The sequence below is a fragment of the Melospiza melodia genome, chromosome Z, assembly GCF_035770615.1.
Source record: "Melospiza melodia melodia isolate bMelMel2 chromosome Z, bMelMel2.pri, whole genome shotgun sequence".
Taxonomy (NCBI): domain Eukaryota; kingdom Metazoa; phylum Chordata; class Aves; order Passeriformes; family Passerellidae; genus Melospiza; species Melospiza melodia.
The window spans coordinates 63984984-64005096 of record NC_086226.1 but is presented as its reverse complement, the minus strand read 5'-3'; the positions used below and the strand labels follow the sequence as shown (position 1 = coordinate 64005096).

Genomic DNA, 20113 nt, shown 5'->3' with positions numbered 1-20113 from the left:
CAAATTCCTTGTTAAGAAATATCTTTCACCAGTAAATATCTAATGGGAGATGAGGAGGAGCCTGCCTGAAATAATTTGTATCTGTGTCTCCACCTTATTTGAGAAGGGAAGAAGCTGTCAGGACCTCCCTTTCTAGTCTGTCTTAACTATACAAATATAACCTCTCTTTAGTTCCCTCTAATGCAGACTTTGGTTTTAATCAAGCACTCAATGAATTTTAATTTGGGCACCAACTTTATTTTTTTAGCATATTCATCAGATTTGACTATGGAGTCACCAGCAAGAGGCAGTTAAGGGAATGATTTCTGTCAAAAAGGCTTATCTGGTCTTTAGTCACCTATCTTTTAGTTGGAGCATCTTTCTTAGAGTAAGAACAAATGGAATGAAACTCTTCTACACAAAGCAAGCAACAGTTCCTGATAAGGACAGGACTTCTGATGTGTTCATTCTTGCTTAGGCAGACGTGGTAGTGTCACATAATGTTTCAAAGTGCACCTGGCAATTGCAGGGAGGGAGACATCTTCCTCAGAATCACGTTTGACACAGGGCCAGACACGTTACATTGCTCTGGAAACTTAGGGAAGGGTCAAAGTGCTTACTCCTGGAGTCTCAGATTTTGAAAGCTGATACAGAGCAGCATGCACTGAGAAGCTTCTTTGTTTGCAGTGGCTAAGTTCAATGAAGGACCCACCTCTCTCACCCAATTCCCTTTTTAACCTGAGTTGCTCACATCCACTCTAGAGATCCGCCAGAGATTTATCTAAAGCTCTCAGAATTGCCACAGCTTTGTTTAGAATGAGCCTTTTCAGTAGATTTTCACACTCTTCTCCTTTTACAAAGATCTATTTTAGCAAATCTTTTCCACTGTTAACTGTCCATATTCTCCATGTGTGATCTTCAGTTTCTTTGCTTTTGTTGTTTATTTTGTGTATTAGTTTTAAAACTGATATATCCCAGGGATGAAATAAAGCAAATTGTATATCATGGATCTGTTTGCAAGACAGATTATAATGTGTTTCTCTAAATGGGAATTTCTTACATAAACATGTACACCAATCTCATTGTGTGGTTTCCTGATCTGAGTTTTCCCCTCAGCTGACAGGAACGAGAAGCCTCCACAATTTGTAATAACTTCATCCGGAGCTTTTTATCCATAATATATTAGATTTTAAAGGTATCCATGTGCAATTGGTAGCAATTCACACATTAAAAAGTTATGTAGTTAAAGCAGCATGCGTGGGAATGTTTATGTATGTTAATTAACCTCTTTGCTTTTTTGTAGATGGTATCATGGAGCAATAAGTCGGACAGATGCAGAAAACCTGTTGCGTTTATGTAAGGAGTGTAGCTACCTTGTAAGAAATAGTCAAACAAGCAAGCATGACTATTCACTTTCACTGAAGTAAGTACTTTTCAGTAAAACATAGTAAATGTCTTTATAAGGCCTAACTTCTCTGGTGCCATACGAGAAAATTATCCAGTTTGTTGCTGCACTGTTTTAGCTCTGAAGGACTGCGTGATGTATAGTGACAGTCACTGAATTAGTATCTTCCTGTCTGGGGATGTTAATAGATTTCTAGTCTTCATTTGGTGTCCACTTAACTAAATAAACTTGGATTATTTCTTTTTTCCTGGTTCGAATTTGAAGTGCTCCTGCTGCTTCTGCTTTTGGCTGAATAAGGAACTGTATTGTTAGGGAGTTTTATTCCTTTTGTTTTGTTTGCTTTACTGGAGTAAAGCTGTACAGCATTGTTACAGTTCTTGGAAGTAAAAAGCCCAGGATTGAGGATGAAAGATCTACAGAATTAGGAAATCAGCAGTATTCTAGTCTTAGCACTGCTCTGAATCTGTCTTACCTAGCTTAGGCTGAGTAGGATACATTACAGATGTCTTCAACCCATCATAATGCAAATTGATGAACTGTTGGGGTTGGAAGGGAGGATCAAAGATCATCTAGCCCAATTCTCCCACCCATAACAGGATAATGAGTTCATTTCATTTTCTAGCTGAGGAAGATTGTTAAGGTTTTCTGTGCAGGAGAAAAAGAAGCCAGTTTACCTTGGTATAGGCTGTACAGGTGCAAAGAGAAATGTTTTCTTTCTTTCCTTCATTCAGGATAGGGTCTGATGTGGAACCCAACCTTCCAAGTAGGGCTGGGGTACAGGCCAGCTTACCCTTTTCACCAGCATTACTCCTGCCAGATTGGCTTTTATGCCATTTCTTTGCAGGTGTGTTCTAAAATACATTTTACTGCTGGGATGATGGTGATACCTGGTTGTAACAAACACTTTTATAGGACTTGAGAAGAAAAATATTTTGTAGAAGTGTATTTTAAATCACTATTCCTCTGCTACTATTTTTGGGATCTCTCTGTAATGCAGAAGTTTGCCTTGAGCTGGAACACATCTGCTTTAGAATTGTGGTTGAGTTCCTGTTATCTCCTTTGTAATTTGATTTCTGTATACTCTGATATAGGTGTCTTCTAGATATTTTCAAACACTGAAGCATTAATGGCACAAGCTTTGGAATAAATTTTCCCTCAGGCCTGAACTGTCCCTTAAATTCAAAGTCTTGGAATATGGCCTATTTTTAAAAGTATTTCACTTAATTCTTGCATCAGCCCAGTGATTCTTGTTATTCTGCCAGAGCACACATCCAGAGGAAAGGTGGCAGGTAAAATTATATTTTGCTGTTTTGGACAGCTGCATTCATGCCTTTAGTATCCTTTTGTAGTCTCTTTGGACAGAACTATGATGTTTCCATTGCCTATAAGGTGTGTTTGCGCTTCTTAGGGACCTTTAGTATCATGCTGTGTGAGTCAGCTTGCTTTTTTTTTTTTTTTTTTTTGTTAAATGTTTCATTTCTGCTTTAGGGAAAAAGTAAGACTCACACCCTGATTTTGTACTGAGATTAAGTAACAGTGATTTAAAATCTATTCTTCTGTTTCATGTGACAAGCTTTTTCTAAAAACAAAACAGAAAGCAAAAACCAAACTCAAACCACTTCACTCTATTTTTTTAGTTTTCTTTTCTCTAATATCAAAAGATTGTTTCCCAAAACACAGCAATGAGAATCTACCCAAATATTACCTGTATTTGAAAGTGAAAAGATGGTAGAACTTGCTCATTTTCTTTTAATATAGTTGAATATTTCATAATGGAGACATCTCTGAAGACCATTTTTTTCCAATAGCAGGAAGTCTTTTTATGTTCTGTGGACATTGAGAGAATCAGACAGGCTTGACTTTCATGGATAATTTGTGTGAGATATCTTTCTGGTTCAAAATCCAAAACTTACCATTCCAAATATAATGAAATGAGTGTGAAAATAGCTTTATTGCTAAATTGAAATGCATCTGTGTATAAAACAGTAATTGAGGTAGTTTAAGTTGCTCATGTCAATGTTTGTCACTTTTAGATGATGTCGTTTACCCAGTCAAATTTAATTGCATGTGGATTAGCTATCTCTGCAGGCATCAGAGAAGGTTTTATTGAAGTACACATTTATGTTGCCCACCTCAGTTAGAAACAAGGAATTGGTATTGTTAGTGACAAGTGTTTGAAGCTAAAAGCATCTTTCTATGGATTGGGTTCCAAAGACCTAAGCCTTCTTGTCAGCATTGTTTAAATTCTGCACAGCAGAAGAGGAAAAAAATATGATCTACCTTCCCAGAACAAAATTATCCCAAAGGCATGAGGAGCAGCTGTACATTCTCTTGAATCTCCTCGTCAGCCCTGGATTGTTCCATGTTTCCTCTTCTCTGCATTCCTTCGGGGCTGTACATATTTGGCTTGCTCACACCCACCCACTCTTTCTTTAAATACAACTATAATTGCAGAAGGCTGGGTAAAAATTGGAGACCCATACTCCTGGTAACTGTGCTGTGACAAGAAATTCCTGGCTGCTGTTGAAATGCCTAGTTTTAAATTCCTTGTCTGAGACCTGTTCTTTACTAACAAGCACAGTGGTGAAAAAGGTAGAAGTATGTGTGGAAATGAAGAGGGAGAGCCATTTCTTACTTATAAATGTTTTAGGTGTTCAGCAATTACTTCATAACATTAAGCTCACAGAGATGCCTTTCTGATATAGCAATAGAACAGGATCTCAGGATGGGGTTATCATATTTCAGTCTTGGTCAGTAAGGACCAGGCACCAGCTGGGCTCTACTAGCTAGTCCTTTCAGTCAGGATTTCCCCCTCCCAGGACTCTTGCAGCAGTGTGCACCGTGCCCACACCACTTCATTTCCTGACTCACATTTCAGTTTTGAGAAATGTGGCTGTTCTTAATTTTAGATAAGGACTATCTCACAAATTAACTAAATGTGCAGTCCATGAGCAAAACAGTAACAGGCATTGCTTTCTGATCTGTCAGATAGTTACTGCACAATCACAGCCACTGGAAGTACAGAGCTGAATTCAGAGAGGGTGGTGCCTTTTGACATCCTGATTCTGTGGATTCGTAAACAGGCATGTGGTTTCCCTGAATAGCAAAGGAAACTGCAAGCTATGGGTTTTTTTGTCATTACAGTCTGTAGAAGTGGTCCTGATTTCTAAAGTTGAGTACATAAACTTTTGAGTAGTTCTGGGTTCTGGATAAATGCTGGACTTGCACCTTTCTGTTGATTTTTGTTCTTGGAAGTAAATCTCATAATATTGTAAAAATAACAAGTTTTTTCCTGTCAGTATAATTTACAAAGAGGTCGTGGGATTTTTGATGGGTCTCTAAAGTAGCAATTGAATAAAATTATTTAAAAGTGTAATATTAGTGTATTGTTAGCCTAAACCATAAAGATAAGGTCCTGGCTGTTGGCAAGAAGTATGGATTCTGTCACTTCTATGGACAGCCCAACAAGCTGAGGATTCTTGTTACCTTCAAAGCAGCCGATGGGAACTGGTTATAGAGGATGGAGCCTGGGCTCAGTCTTAGTAGTGATTTTCACATATTGGGTGCAAATGAACACTTGTACACCTGGTTTGTTTGTAGCGGAAGAGATGTTTATTTTATCATGGAGAGATTGCCTGTCAAGTGTAGAATGACAGTGTTGTGTATAATATGCTTGAAAAAGCAAAGCTGAAGCAGGGAAAACAGCTCATAGGCCAGCCTCTTAATGTCTCCGGTAAATGATTTTTCAGTGGTTTTGGGGTTGGTTTTTTTGGTTTTTTTTGGTTGGTGGTTTTTTGGGGGGGGGGGGGGGTTGGTTTGTTTTATTTTTTTTTCTTGGTCAGGCATTAAGCTGTGAGGTTTTATTTTATTTTCTTTTTGCTGTACATAGACTTTGTTCAAAGTTACAGCATGTAACACAAGTTAAAATTATGAAATGGAAAAATATTTTTAGAGTGGAAAAATATTTTTTTCCACTATTATTTTAGAGTGGAAAAATAATACAATATATATTTCCTACATTGCTAGAATTTTTTTCTGATGATATTGCAAAGTTGTTGCTTTTTTCTTTATGCAAGTGACGTTTCATCAAAATTAATGCAGAAAAATCTGTTCTGACAAAACAGTGCTTTCTTCAGCAAAAATAGGGTTCAGAAGACTAGGCCAAGCTTTCTGATTGTGAGCACTGAATCATGTTTCAAAGCCATTGATATTTCCTGGAAAAAATAGTAGGTTTAATATGTAATTAATATTTATTACAGCTGCTTTTATCACACTTCCTGCATAAGATCAAAAAAGCACATTCTAATTAACTGTCTGCCCAATTCCTTTCTCATCCTCGCTGGGTTTTGAAAACTGAAAGAAAATATGTGGGGAGGTTGCAATCCCAAGTCTCTTGATATTATGGTTGTGTTGCCAAACATTTTAAGCAAGGTGTGACTGACTGTTAGTCATGTATCCAGTTTGTGTCTGTGTAAACATCTGTGCTTGAGAGTTCCAAAGAAATTTGGTGCAGGGATCAGCAATTAGCAGTTTTTTCTGTGTTTGAAACTCAGGGGAATGGTTGCAAAAACGAAAGAAAGGATAGAATATTGTCTCTAGTACCACTGTTTTGTCGCTGTCAATTGAATGAAAAAGTGGTGAAGAGTTGTTGCAACATTAGAAAAAACCACAATGACATTTAGAATTCACACTATATAACAATATCACATGCTGTAGTTCAGGTCCCAGCACCTTCTCTTACAAAACGTGTATGTCTTGTCTCTTCAAGGCACTGGCTCTTACCAGTGTTCACATATGTGAATTTGGGATCACTATTTAGGTTCTTTTCTTTGAAAACCTTGGGCCTGGCAGGTTCTAATAGTTGTTGCTGAGCTGAAAATAGGCATTTCAAAACTAGGACTAGTCAGTCAGGCACTTGTTCAGGTAGACTCCAAAAGTGCTTCAAAAACTAAGCAGAAACTTATTTACAATTACTTCAACCATGGAGCTTTTTTCCCTGTCATTACCTGAAATTTCAGTAATCTCTTTGCATACTAAAATCAGCATTTGGAGGAGAGGAAGAGAGAATAAGACTTCCAGGTTCTTTTTTCACGTGGTCCCTGTAATTCTAGTCACTGATCCAGCAGCATTGGTGGTGTTTATCAAGTGCAGATGCATCTTGCCCTTACCTGTCACTAAAGGCACTGATTCTCTGAATCCAGGCATACCAGAAGAGAGAACACTGTGAGACAGATTTTAAGGACAAATAGAGAAGGTGAGACAGCACAGAAAGATTCTTAGTGTAGATGTGAATAGTTTCACAGAATAGTTTACAGTTGAAAGGGTTTAATTCAAGGACATGATTACAAGGTGCTGAGTTGACTTTCTTCCAGCTTAATTTGTTCTACATTATAGAAGATGGGAATTGTCTGTTTTGCTATGTCTAATTGCAACCTGTGATAGTTCATTTGAAATGGGGAAGGGCAGATAACACATTCAACAGTGTAATTTTTGGACAACTAAAAGAGGGTGGAAAGGGAGTGAAGAAGGAAAATATTTGAAAACATAATCTTTGCTTTCATCCTCCAGTAAGCCTGCAACAATGCTCAGTTTAAAGAGTTCTGAACATCCAGAAAAGTAGCCAGGATAGAAATCAGGTCTATCACCAATGATGTGGTATTGGCTGCAAACACTAGCAGTAAGCGAAACCAGTTCATTGACTGAATGTTCTTTTTGCCTCTCAGTTCTCCTCTTTTATGAACAGAAAATTTGTGTGTGAGACACTGCAAAGCTTTGAAGTCAGTTTAACATGCCTTCCAGTTGCCTAGAGAGATCTAGTTGCAAATGGATCTCTGGAGATGCCTAGTCCAATCCCCTGCTCCAAGTTTGTTGCAGTGTGATGTAATACCGTGTTTCAGCTATCCCAGTTCCTTTCCCAGGTGTGCCAATACCCCCTCCCTTCCCCTCCCCTTGCCTCCTGCTGAGACCTGTTCATCAATCTCAGTATTCCAGCAAGGGCATCGTGTGACTGTCGAAGTTCAAAAGATGCCTCTCAACCCTGGGGGCATTGGGTTATCCAAGTGTCACTTGTCCCCTGAGCCTTCTCCCCTCACCTGGTTGGTGGCATACCTACCCCTTCCCTCCCCTCTCCCTGGAGTTAAAAGACACGCTGACCACGTGGTTCGTGGTTCTGTTGGAGCTGCTGCAACATGCAGAGGTCTGTGTGCCTGGAGTAAAGCTCTGGATCAAACCCTCCAGCAGGACCCGTCTCCTTTTCCCTTCACCATCACCTAAGGCCTTTCCACCAGAAGTAAAACTGAGTTCCTGCATGCCTGGACCTGTTCCAAGTGCCTAGCTGCAGCATCCAGCCCGCCAAAGGTGTCTCTGAGGTGAAACACAACAGGTGCTGCCTTTGGTCCAGCAGCAAGGGCCAGATGAGCCCAGGTGCATTCCATCCGGCAATATTGGGATCTAACTCCGATACATGCTTATCAGGTTGCTGAGTGCTTTGGAAAACTTGTGAGGATGAAACCCTTCAGACCTGCCTTATCCTGGTTTCTGGGCTCTAGGACTCCTAGGACTTCTAGGAAGAAGTCCCTGCGTCCAGTGGGAACTCCCTTGCAGCTTGTGCTTGTTGACAGAGAAACTTCTGTTTTCTCTGTAACTCTCTCTTTTAGGCAGCGGATAATTGCAACCTGACACCCTCCATCTCACCTTTCCTTCTCCTGAAGACTAAACAGACACAATTCCCTCAAGCCTATCCTTGTACGTCAGATATTCCCATCCCCAGACTATGGTTAGTAGTCCTGCTCTGGATATGCTTCAGTATTGACATCTCTTTTATCATGAGACACTCTCTCACCAGATATGGGTGCAGCCTCACGAGTGCTCTGTAGAAGTAGTAGTCACTGTCTTCCAGCAGCTGGCTGCACTTTGCTGTGGAACTCAGGGCTGCAGGAGGTCTTCGTGGGCAGACCATTGAATCATTCTCCTTCCCACCATGTGTCCTCCCTACCATAGTTCCTCTTCTGGCCTGTTGTGCCCCAGCTTGCACAGCTGCTTGGGTTTGTTCCATCCCAAGTGCAGAAGCTATGTATATGCCTTGTCTACATTCCATTAGCCTGCTATTCATAACTTTTAGTTCACATTCTTTTTCCCTCACCCTTACAAACAGTGTGGCCTTCCAGAAGGCTCACCTCTCGGGATATATTTCCAGGATTCTTTTTGTGTGAGCTCAATGATTATGTGCTACACAAGCATGAATATATACATAGGTCCTTCCTGGGGAAGCAACAGCTGTCATGAATACATGGCTTGTAGCAATTTGTTCATACTCTGTGCATTGTCCTCCTGTTCAAAAAAGGCTTGTGCTTTTCCCTTCTCTGCACTAAAGTGCACTTAAAAGATTGTTCTTCAGTCCTTGTCATACTTCTGAAATTAGCATGCACCTGATTCCATTAATGTATCTGCACACTTTCAAGTCCTTTTGTGGCAAAGCAGATTCGTAGTCAACTGAAGAAAGAGAGCAATACATCTGTCCTCATAATAAGTATTTAAAGATGTCACTCTTATTTAAGGAAAATAATTTAGAGATTAATTATGACTTGAAAGATATATTTTCCCACTAGGAAATTGATATTTAAAGCACAACTTTAAGCATTTAGAGCCATAATTACAGTGCCTGCCATAGTTTCTGCGCACCAGGTTTCTCTTCATCAGGCAATTGTTGAATACATCTGAAAGATATGAGCTTGGTTATGGTACAGGCACTTAGAGAAGGAGCTTTGCACCTGCTAACTAGAATATGGCAGATTTTAGAGAAGCTGGTTTTAACATAATTTTGTTTTTCTGCTGCAGCTTTCTGTGTCATCTTGAATTGGGTTTTTTTGCTGACACAGGCCAACTCCAGTTTTAACACTACTGTCTCTGCCCCTGGACACACCTAGAAGAAACAATGGCTTGGAGCCAGAAAGTTCGGAATTGGGACATCAAACAAGCTGTAAAAACCTTCTAGGCCTCATTTAACGTCTTGATGTGTAGGAGCTGTTCTTTGCACTTGTGTTGCCCTAGCTGAACTCTACACTTTTAAAGGAGCCTATATGTTATGTTAAGTCTGCAGACACTGAAAGGTCACTTCTGGGAAGAGCTGAGGCCAGCTTTACCTCTGGTGCTGCATGGCAGTGTGGGTGCTTTCTATCAGAGTGGAATTCTGTTGGATGGGTTGCTTTGCCAAGAGCAGGCAGTGCAATTCCATGAGTTCCATGACACTCTTCTCCTGCCTGTGTAATAATGAGCCTTCCTCAGAGAGTGCCTGCAGAAAGACCACAGGACAGCAGCCCTTGCTCAGTATAGCGTGCAGTCTGAAGCATTACTATGCCATGAACCTTGGGAATGTGCTCACCTGGAGTAGCTTTCCCACCTGAAGCCACTAGATTATGCACAGAGATCTGTTCTGGGCAGTTACTGCCCGGGTGGAATGGGTGAGGTCTGCCCTGAGGCAGCCGCAGGGTAGAACAGGACAGGTCTTGTCTTGCCTAGCTGAGCAAGGTTCATGGCCTGCTTCTGCCTGTGAAGGGACTGTCAGGCCTCTGACAGGCCAACACCACAGATATTTGGGTCCAGATATAATGTCTGGCTATAGTAAAAATAAGTGTTCACAGAAAATATTGAAGGGGCTGGAGAGAAGGGCCGTGGGAAGGAAATGGATTGTTTACTGGTACACCTCTGGATCACTTTCTGTGTGAGACAGCCATGCATGTGGATCAAGGCAGCGCAAGTGCTGAAAACTAAATATTGCCTTAGGTTGCCTTTGTGGTGAACTGTCCATGGGGGTTGCAACTAGCAGTTGGAAACAGTCAGTCCACTGTCTTGGCCTGCCACCCAGAGGATAGGTACTGGCATTTTGTTCTCCTACTTTCCCCTCCATGAGGAGAGCCTGTTATGGTGCTGCACCCGTCTTCCCTATTCACAAGCATGAACTTACACTTTGCTTTCCTTCCAGGAGCAGTCAAGGTTTTATGCATATGAAGCTGACGAAAACCAAAGAGAAGTACATCCTGGGCCAGAACAGCCCTCCATTCGACAGTGTTCCTGAAGTCATCCACTACTACACTACCAAAAAGCTGCCTATCAAAGGAGCAGAACACCTGTCCTTGCTCTACCCTGTGGCTGTACGGACTCTCTAATAACCTAGTCTCACCCCTTCCTGTGGATGGGAGGTGAGAGATAAGCTGGGTTGCACAGAATTCATTGCCAGAATTAGGAGCCTGAGTGTATAACAGAGAGAAGCAGCATTTAGTTTTGTGAATGTGGGCTCTCTGCAGAGTTGTCTGTGGGACTGTGTGTGTGATACACTTGTGCTGCAGCATGTCTCTAGAATTGTATTGCTGCATAAGAGAAAGAACACTTATTTTAATGCTAGGAGAGCAAATAGCCTTCCCAGACCTTATGTGTGAATGAAAGTGCTTCCCAACAAAAGTTCTTCCTTCATGCTTTGAGAAGAATCAACAAGTTCTTCTCAGCAGTAAAAACCAACAACTTGTATTCTCTTGCTACCCTGAGAAACTTCTCCATGAGAAAGAGTAACCTTACTCTGAGGGACCCTAGGATATTCTTGATGGACCTGAGAAGCAGCTGCTTAGCAAGCAAGTCTCTGGCTCTGGTCACATAGTCTGAGGGGTTTGGGATTTTTTTAATGCAGTTTCTTGCGGTAGTCAAATATTGAACTTCTATTAGACACACAATCTTAAAATAGTTTTGTGAGAGCAAATCATGGTCAATTACTTATGAATAGGGGATGTAATTAAACAGTAGTTTGTTATATATTTTTATCCTTTTTGGTACAATAATCTCTTAATGTTTACTGTCTTCATTTGCAAGTTTCATTTGTAGGTACAGGCAGCTAATTCTGTTTGGGACAGTTACACCATAATGTTTTAAGTAGTTAGGATAAGTAATTTTGATATGTGGGTTAGTATTTATGCATGAGGGTGGTCAAAGGCTTTTATAAAGCATTAGTAGGCAAAATCTTCACTTGCTCATTCATCTGGATCAAACAGCTGTCCTACTGATGTAGCAGGCTAACGTGTATCACACTGGCTTTCCACAAGATGGCTTTTGCAGCTGTGAGAATTGCAGTATGTAGTAGAGCAGAATTTTGTTTTTCTGGTCTACCAAGTCATTCTTAAGCCATAGCCCCGTTGGCAAATACCTTCTGGCCAGTGTTCTTTTTCACCATGAGCAGAAGCCTGCCTCCTGCTGTATTTCAGTCACTGTCAGCCAGAAGCACTGTGGAAGCTGCTCTGTATCTTAGTCCTGCCAACTCGGTGCCCATGTACTTGGGACATATTTTTTACATGCTCTGTGTGCTCATTCAGTGAGATAAGTGAAAAATTATAATTGTACACAAGCTGGAACTGGGGAATCTATAGCCTTATAGTCCTCATGTTGTGCCATCTCCCACATACGTCTAGAATGTTGTGCATTAACCCATCAGCTGGTATAGTAGCAAACTGGTTATATGCAGGTTATGTATTTTACAGACAGCAATAGGACTGTGAAATTGTGTGCTATTTAATTCAGCTTTCTTAGCTACTACTATTTTTTATGTATGCTTAGAAAGAAGTGCAGATCTGAAAATTGTGATGGAATAACCACTTATTGCCTGTAAAAGTAGTTCTTCATGGTATTGTTTAATCTGTTAAGAACCTCAAGGATGACTCATATACTCTCACTGGTGCTAAATATTATTTGCTTTTAAGCCTGCCTTATTCTTTAAATGGCTTCCAATGCAGATTGAACAGAAGTTGATCATATGTGTGTGAAGAGCCCAGTGTCATTTTGTGCAGCAGTGGTAGTGGGTCAAACTATCCGTCTTACCCAGAATCGGAAGTTGCACTGAAATAGGTTTTCCAGTGTTCCGAGGAGGGTGGCTCAGTGGAGGACAAAGAGACAACATTCCTTTCCAAGTGAAAACAAATATCCCCTTTTTGTGTACTTGATGCCTTTAGAAGGCTAACCTAGAACAGAGGCTAGACAGAGTTAAAGAATAAAGTAGGTATTTCTTAAAAGGCCTTAAAGGATACACCGTGGGCAGTGTAAGAGCCTGGCCAGGGCTACACCCAAGATGAACCCAAAATGGTCACAAAATGGATGACCAGTCACAAGGTGTCACACTTTTATACATTTTGGTCATTAGCATATTGGAGTTAATTGTCCAGTTATAGATTGAGGTTATGAACTTCCATTCTCCTTGTTTTCTCTCTTCAATTCACCGTTGTTTATACTTTTTGGGCCTGGAGCTTGTAACAGTTGTCCTTGGTCAAGCTGGAAAAGGAATTGTTTTGTCTATCTACCCTGTGAAGAGAACTTGACAACACTTAATATGAAGCTCAGAGCTACACACTAAAACAGCACAGAATCTGAAAAATATGAAAGCTGAAACTTTAGGCATCATATTACCTGCTTGCTTTTTTTATTTCCCTAAAGTCTTTACTGTCTTAACATCACTCAACTGACAAGAGCGTACAGGCACTTTTAAGTTAGTATATTCTCTCACCGGAGTAGGAGTTTATGAAGGTGACAGAGTTCACACAAATTAGGAATCAGGTGACATCTGCTCTGAATCTTGGCCTTTGTGAGCTCAAGCAAAACTATCATTCCCTTTGGGACAGAAATATGTTATTTCTTTTGTGAGCTGAATCTGGCATGATTGCTGTTCCATAGTCTGTTTTTCTTCTTTAAAGGGGAAAAAAAAAGTATGCCCCTACTCTAACAGCAATTACCAGTAGAAACCAATAGCATCATTAACCAAGGCCTTGTCTGGCTTCCTTAAGCACTTTGTCTTTAATTCATGGGGATAACTATTGTACCAGACCTTTCTTGTCATGGGTCTGATCAAAAGTCAGATGAAGCCAGCAAGTGCCATTTTATTGCTGTCTGCGAATTTTGGGTTGGGATCCATTGTTTCATACAAATTATGTGAATGTGCATCATACAAATGAGTATACTGCTTATTACAGCTTCAAGGATCAGATCAAGGTTCTTGGTTCAGGAAGAGGAAATCATCTCAGAACGTATTGTTTCTCCATGGGAAGGTTTTTTTATTATTTTTCTAAAAGACTTTTAGAAAGTACTCAATAATTGCAGAATAAATAAAACCAGGATTTTGTTTGCACTGTAATGTTGTCTCTGTTTATTTAAGTGATTGTATGATATTTTTCCAGTGAAGGAATATTCTTCCCAGATTTTTTAATGTACAGTGAAAATGCGGTGTGTTAACAGTGTGTAGTATTGCGTATAGGTGGAAGATCTATCTTGTAGTGATCATGCCTATATTGCACATTAAAAGTTTATTTAAAAAAATATATATAAACCTCTCCCTTTTTTTCCTCTGATTGCCTTGTGTACTCAGATTGTCATTAATAGCTAATAATTGAAGCAGCCTTTTAGAACAACTTGTGTTTATTTGTCTCAACTGTGTTGTGAAAGTAATCACTAGGTTGTAGTTTGGAGTCTGGAAAATCATATATCTCAGTTCTACCCTGACTAATTCTCTTGATAATGTGCACCTTTGCAAGGGCCTGACAAGCGTGCATGTGTGAATGATATTGCTGATGATCCAAGGAATCCAGTTATTGCTGCTAACAGCATAACACTGGTGAGTCACTTTTTGCAGTCTTTGTAAGAGGTGTTAATTTGGCTTCTATTTTGATGAGTATTTCACAGCATGGTGAAGGTTGTGAACATCTGTATGATGTGTAGGAGAGCTTTAGTGGCCAAGTTGCATTTCACAGCTCCTTCCATAATTGGAAAATCATTTAGGTTTGTGGAAGTACAGTCATCACCATGACTGCACTTGATTACAGATTATTGTCTTATTTGGAAATTAAGTCTTCAGAGACAAGATGCAAAGCACAGGGCTGAATTAAGTTCAAAGGTACAAAAAAGACATTTTTGGCTTCTCAAAGAACCTGACCTGAATTCCTCTATATTCTGAGGAAAATGCTTACTGCTTGGAGGATGACACATTTGTGTGCTTCTCTTCAGCATCCCGTTGGGTTTTGCACTTTATCTTGATGCCATGGCTCAAGCTGGCAACACAAACATCATGTGGCAATGTTGGTGGAGTCCACAAATAGTATGTTTTATCCAGGCTCTGATTCCATTTCGACACTGCTACGCTACTAAGCTGTACTCTGGTGGACTTGGCCCTCTGCTGCTGCAAGTTGTTCGTGCTGTCCTTGGGTGGTACCTCAAGTGGTGCCTGAGCAAAACAAACAAGGTCTTAACAGAATTTTAAATAACAGATTAAAGACCTCACCCCACACACTATACTCTCTCCCTGCAGAGAGGGTAAAACAAAACAGATTTGGAGCAGAGCTGTTTATAGTCCTGATATGAGCAAGGGGTAAAGGAAATAGAAAGGAGATTCAACTGATTTTCATACATTTTTTTCTTTTTTAATGATTAGCAATGATCCCACATAAAATGCTGCATATTGCTTTCTTGTATTACTTATTTTTGGAGGCCCAAATAAGAAGGCAAGAAGAAAGGAAGGAAGGAAATTGTAGCAGCTGAACCAAGTTGTTGATCTGAAATGAAGCAAATAGAAGTCTTGCTGAAAAAAAAATGTTCATATGTTGCAAGGGATGACCATGTACAATCCAATTTTCTGCAGCATGTGATTTCCCATCGTGAGCCTTGAGCTTCTTCTGCAAACTAGGTATGCACAATCTAGAGATAATGTGGTGACTTCAGTGCTCTGAGCCTTGTGTTTAGTTCAGTGATAAGATTAGACCAAACATTGCCTTTGCTTTCAGGGTCCCTGAATTGCATTTGTTGCTGCTAACAATTCCAAAACACAAGCTTGGTGAAGCTTGTTGGCAAATTGATTGTATTAACCCATTCCCCAAGTCTGCCTCCAAGAAACAATGGTTCTAACCACGGGAGAAATATCAAGAGGATGGCTGGAAATCTGCTGATTTGCATAAGTCATGGGGATGACTGAAACATGATGATTGTATGAAATTAATACATGGGAAGAGTTACAGGATTGTTTACAGAGTAATGGCTAGATTGTGTCAGGCAGTATGGGTGGGGCCTGGCTGAAATTTAGCTATGAAAGAGTAGAGAAGGATAAGGTAACCCTTTACAAGTAAACAGCTTGTTAACTGCTGTGAAAGTTGTAAAAGTGTCATGGAGAAAGTGTGGAGATACTTTCAGCAAGGGCAGACTGAATTGCAGTGTGGCAGGAGCCAAGAGTGAGATACTGAGAGAATTTGAATACTGGAACCAGGCATTTACTAGCAGTCTGTAATGGATATTGTCCGCTGTCTCAAGAGAGATACAGAAGGTACCTACAGGAGGTAACCCAGACAAAGAGATTATGAGGAGAGACTAAAACTTGATGAGAATCTAGAGAGATTCAGAAGAGATCTCGAACAAAACACTGGGGAGGAAAAGGGGAGAATTCAGGAATACCTTGGGAGAAATACTAGGGACCCTACATCCTTAGAGACTGCACACGGTAAGGCTGGAACTGCTACACTGACCCTCCTGATTTCTCTCCCAGATTGTGTGGTCTACCACATAGGACAAGGACTACACTGATCAAACTCACCTCTCTTCTGGACTGCCCTGTGGAACAGGAAGGTCATGTTTCTCATGGTTGTCATCACAGATATCCATGTATAAAATGTTTTTGAATCTGACTTCATTTAGACTTTGCACTTTCATTTTAACTTGTATTGCAAAAACCAGCCCTGAACTCTCTATTTCTTATTAATTAACTATTGCTAATTATTTTCAAATATAAAGTTATGTCATATAATTGTGATGAATTATTATAATAAAAGGATTCCAGTTATTAACTTTGTATGACCAGGATGGATCATGGTTTCAACCTGAATATTGCCAGTTCTATTTCAGTGAAAATAAGGGTCATGTAAGCAATGTCTTTGATTTTTATTGTTTGTTGATAATCTCCTTTCAGTGTTAATGTAGTAAACTTTCCTCTGAAATCATCCTTTTATTTACCTCCAGTAATTAGATCAATTCATAGAGAGGGCAGCCTATAAAATCTTGTCATCTGTCTGTTTTTTCTACACATTAAGACTATTTTTTATCTCCATATAAACATATCTATGTAGAATAATTTAGGTCATCGAGTCCAACATTTAACCTGACGCTTCCAAATCCACCCCTAAATTATGTCCTTAAATGCCATATCTTTTAAATATTTCCAGACAGTGGAATGAACCACTTCCCTAAGCAGACTGGTCTGTGACTCATAGCCCTTTCAGTAGTGAATTATTTCCATATTAATGCAGTCTAAACCACCACTGGTGCAACTTGAGGCTGTTTCTTCTCATCCCCTCATTTGTTGGGAGAAAAGGCTCACCCCCACGTCACTAAAGCCTTCTTCCCAGTAGTTGCAGAGTTGAAATTTCCCTGAGTCTCCTTTTCTATAGGCTTAACACATCCAGTCCCATCAGCTGCTCTTCACAGGACTTGTGCTCCACATCCTTCACCAGCAGTTCCATTGCCTTTCTCTGGACACACCCCAGCATCTCAATATTCTTTTTGAAGTGAGGGCTCCAGAGCTGTACAGAGCACTGAAGGTGTGGCCTCTCCAGTGCCAAGTACAAGGGGACAGTCACTGCCCTGGTCCTGCTGGCCACACTATTATGATGCCATTGGCCTTCTTAGCCACCCGGGCACACTGCTTCTTTGTGTTCAGCCAGATGTGTTGGCCATATCACCACCAGGTCCTTTGCTGGGCAACTTTCCAGACACTGCTCCCCATCTGCAGTGCTGAGTGAAGTTGTTGTGACCCCAGGGCAGGACCTGAAACTTGGCCTTATTGAATCTGACACCATTGGCCTCAGCCCATCAATCCAGCCTGTCCAGATCCCTCTGCAGAGCCTTCCTGCCCTCCAGCTGGTTGACACTCCCACACAGCCTGGAAAAATGACTGATGGTACGCTCAGTTCCCTCATCCAAACCCAAACTGGCTCCAGTACTGACCCCTGGAGAAAGCACTTGTGACTGGATGAATGTAGCTCCATTCACCACCACTCTCTGGACGTGGCCATCCAGACACTTGTTACCCAATAAACAGTGCACCCATCCAAGTCATGAACAGCCAGTTTCTCTGGGAGAATGCTGTGGGAGAAAATGGCAAAGGCTTTGGTCGAGTCAAGATAGACTACATCCAAATCCTTTCCCTCATCTATTAAGTGGGTCACCCTCTCACAGGTCAGGTTGGTCAAGTAGCACCGGCCTTCCCTAGATCCTTGCTGGCTGGGCCTGATCCCTGGTTGTCTGGTATGTGCTGTGTGATGGCCCTCAGTGTGATCTGTTCCCTGACCTTCCCCAGGCTGACAGATCTATAGTGCCTCAGCTCCATACAGATCCTCCTTCCAGCCCTTGTAGAAGGACATCACATTGCCCACCTTCCAGTCTCCTGGGACCTTCCTGGTTAGCCAGGACTGCTACTAAATGATTAAAAATTACTCAATGAGCTCTTCTACCAGCTCCCTCAGTACCCTTGGGAGGAGCCCATTTGGCCTTATAGACTTGTGTGTGTCTAAGCCATGTTTGATTGTTAATTTTTTCCTCTTGGATTATTAAGCCATCATTCTGTTTCCCATCTATGCCTTCCAGATCACCAGATGTATTGATAGAAACATTTTGTCTTTTACTGTGGTAGCCAAATTAAGTCCTAGTTGAGCTTTTGCCCTTTAAACTTTCTCTCCATGCAAATTTGGGACTTGGTAGTCTTTCTGAGTGGAGACCCACTTTTCCCAAAGGTCATAAACTCTTTTCTTTACTAATTATAGCCAAAACTCTTGTCCAGACTGGTTTTCTTCCCCCTCACCCTGCCCCACCCCCACCTCTACCACATGTCTTTTGGCATTCAGGGACAGTACTTCTGCACCTCTAAGAGTTTTTTCTTCAAAAATTGCTAGCCTGCCTAGATTCCTTTGTCCTTCAAGAATCACAGAGTCCTTTAGGCTGGGAAAGACCTCTGGACCATTGAGACCAATCTTTGATCACCACCTTGTCAATTAGACCATTGCACCATGTCCTGTGTCCAGTCCTTACATGAACACCTGCAAGGGTGGTGACTTCACTGCCTCCCTTTCCATCAAGAAAGGCTGCCCTTTAACAACCCTTTCCATCAAGAAATTCCTCCTAATATCCAGTCTGAACCTCCCCTGGCACAGCTTGAGGCTCTCCTCTCATCCTGTAACTAATTTCCTAGGAGAAGGGGCCAAGCCCCAACTAGCTACAACTTTCTCTGGGATTTTGTCCTGGTTTAGGGCAAATTTGTTAAAGAATCTGCAAAGGAGGGCCCCTCCAGAAAGCAAAACCCACACGGCCCCTCCCCCCAACCGGTTCGGGAAAAATTCCTCAGAGAGAAGTGGAAAGAACCTGTTTATTTGACTGGCACAGCACCCCCCAGCACACAAAATGAACAATACCCGATGACACCGCTCTGAGAAAGATGACAAAATCAGAAAGTCTCTTTCGGGGGTGGTTGCTCTGTTCTCAGTCCCTGCGGCGCTGGGGCAGCTGCTGCAGCCGAACGGTGTTGCCGGGTCCCAGTCCGGAGCAGGTTCGAGATGGTCACAGAAACAGGAGAGGAGAAATGGTCCAGGAAGGGATGTGGACTGTTTAGCTAGAACTAGCTAATAAGCAGAAGCAAAAGCAAGCAAAGCAGAAAAGCCCAAAGAAAAAGTGAAAACAGCTCTGTGTACTGCCCGTCTCTGTGTCCCTGATAAGAGAAACCCAAACAAAACTTTCACTCTTCAGTCTTAAAGACAGTCTTAAAAGGCACAGAACAGATGAATGGGGATACAAGCATCATAACGTCACCCCAGGATATTTTTAGAGCAGTAAGGTCACCCCTGAGCCTCCTTTTCTCCAGACTAAACAACCCTAGGTCCCTCAGCCTCTCCTACTAGGACTTATCCACTAGATTTTTATCCAGCTTCACTGTCCTTCTCTGGACTCACCCCAGCACTTCAATACCTTCTCTGAAGTGCCTTCCAAGGGACTCTGTCAACTAGGCCAAAGGCTTCCTGACAGAAGTCCAAGCTGGTAGTTCTAACCACATTCCTTAATTCTATCGTTTCATGATTACCACGGCCCAGACATCCTCCAGCCATTAGCTGCACCAGTTTTACTGCTGTTAAGGCTGTTCTTCACCTCTGTTAAACAAATTAAACTGTCCCTTCCCTTACTTGTCTTTTGTACTGTCACCATGTGACTGCCTGAATAATTCTGATTTCAGGGTACTGAGAATTATCTGAATGAAAGAGTTTGAGTTGCAGAGTCCAGTGTCTGCTCTGTCTAATAGGAGCCCTTGTGAAGAAAACTAAAGGTGAGACCATGCTCCTCTTTCACTTGGAAGCTTCATTTAAGCTCAGATTTTGCTACTGACCCCTACCTCTGTATTATCTTTGCTTCTGTAATACATTGCCTTGTATCTCGTTGATTCTGACCCTAAGCCTGACATATCACCATGGTTTTCAGGCTTAGCTTCAGGCTTTCTACATTCCTATGCACCTGCTGTGTTACTGCTGGACTGAGACTGACTTGGCTGTTCAGAATCATGCCAGAAAAACAAACAGAGAGACAAACAAAAAATAACACTGCATCTTGCTCCACCTGTAGGTTTTGTTTCTATAGAGGTCACGTGAAAATGGAGCTTGACAGCAAGAGATAATATTCTGGGATGGCCAA

General features: G+C 41.3%; 1 protein-coding gene and 2 long non-coding RNA genes across 3 annotated transcripts in view; all 3 read left to right on the top strand.

Moving 5' to 3' along the window:
• SHB (SH2 domain containing adaptor protein B) overlaps nucleotides 1-13544 on the top strand; it is a 57418-nt gene extending 43874 nt beyond the window's left edge. The window contains exons 5-6 of the mRNA XM_063181222.1: nucleotides 1283-1402; nucleotides 10365-13544. Coding sequence (XP_063037292.1) covers nucleotides 1283-1402; nucleotides 10365-10548 — 304 coding nt within the window. The 3' untranslated portion in view covers nucleotides 10549-13544. The remainder of the gene's footprint in view (nucleotides 1-1282; nucleotides 1403-10364) is intronic.
• An 805-nt stretch (nucleotides 13545-14349) lies between these two features.
• On the top strand, nucleotides 14350-16229 carry LOC134432454 (uncharacterized). The gene is made up of 2 exons (XR_010031337.1): nucleotides 14350-15086; nucleotides 15936-16229. It is a non-coding gene; the product is annotated as an uncharacterized LOC134432454 (long non-coding RNA).
• Nucleotides 16230-18945: 2716 nt separating this feature from the next.
• LOC134432009 (uncharacterized) overlaps nucleotides 18946-20113 on the top strand; it is a 28109-nt gene continuing 26941 nt past the window's right edge. Inside the window, exon 1 of the long non-coding RNA XR_010031182.1 lies at nucleotides 18946-19751. This is a non-coding gene — a long non-coding RNA (uncharacterized LOC134432009). The remainder of the gene's footprint in view (nucleotides 19752-20113) is intronic.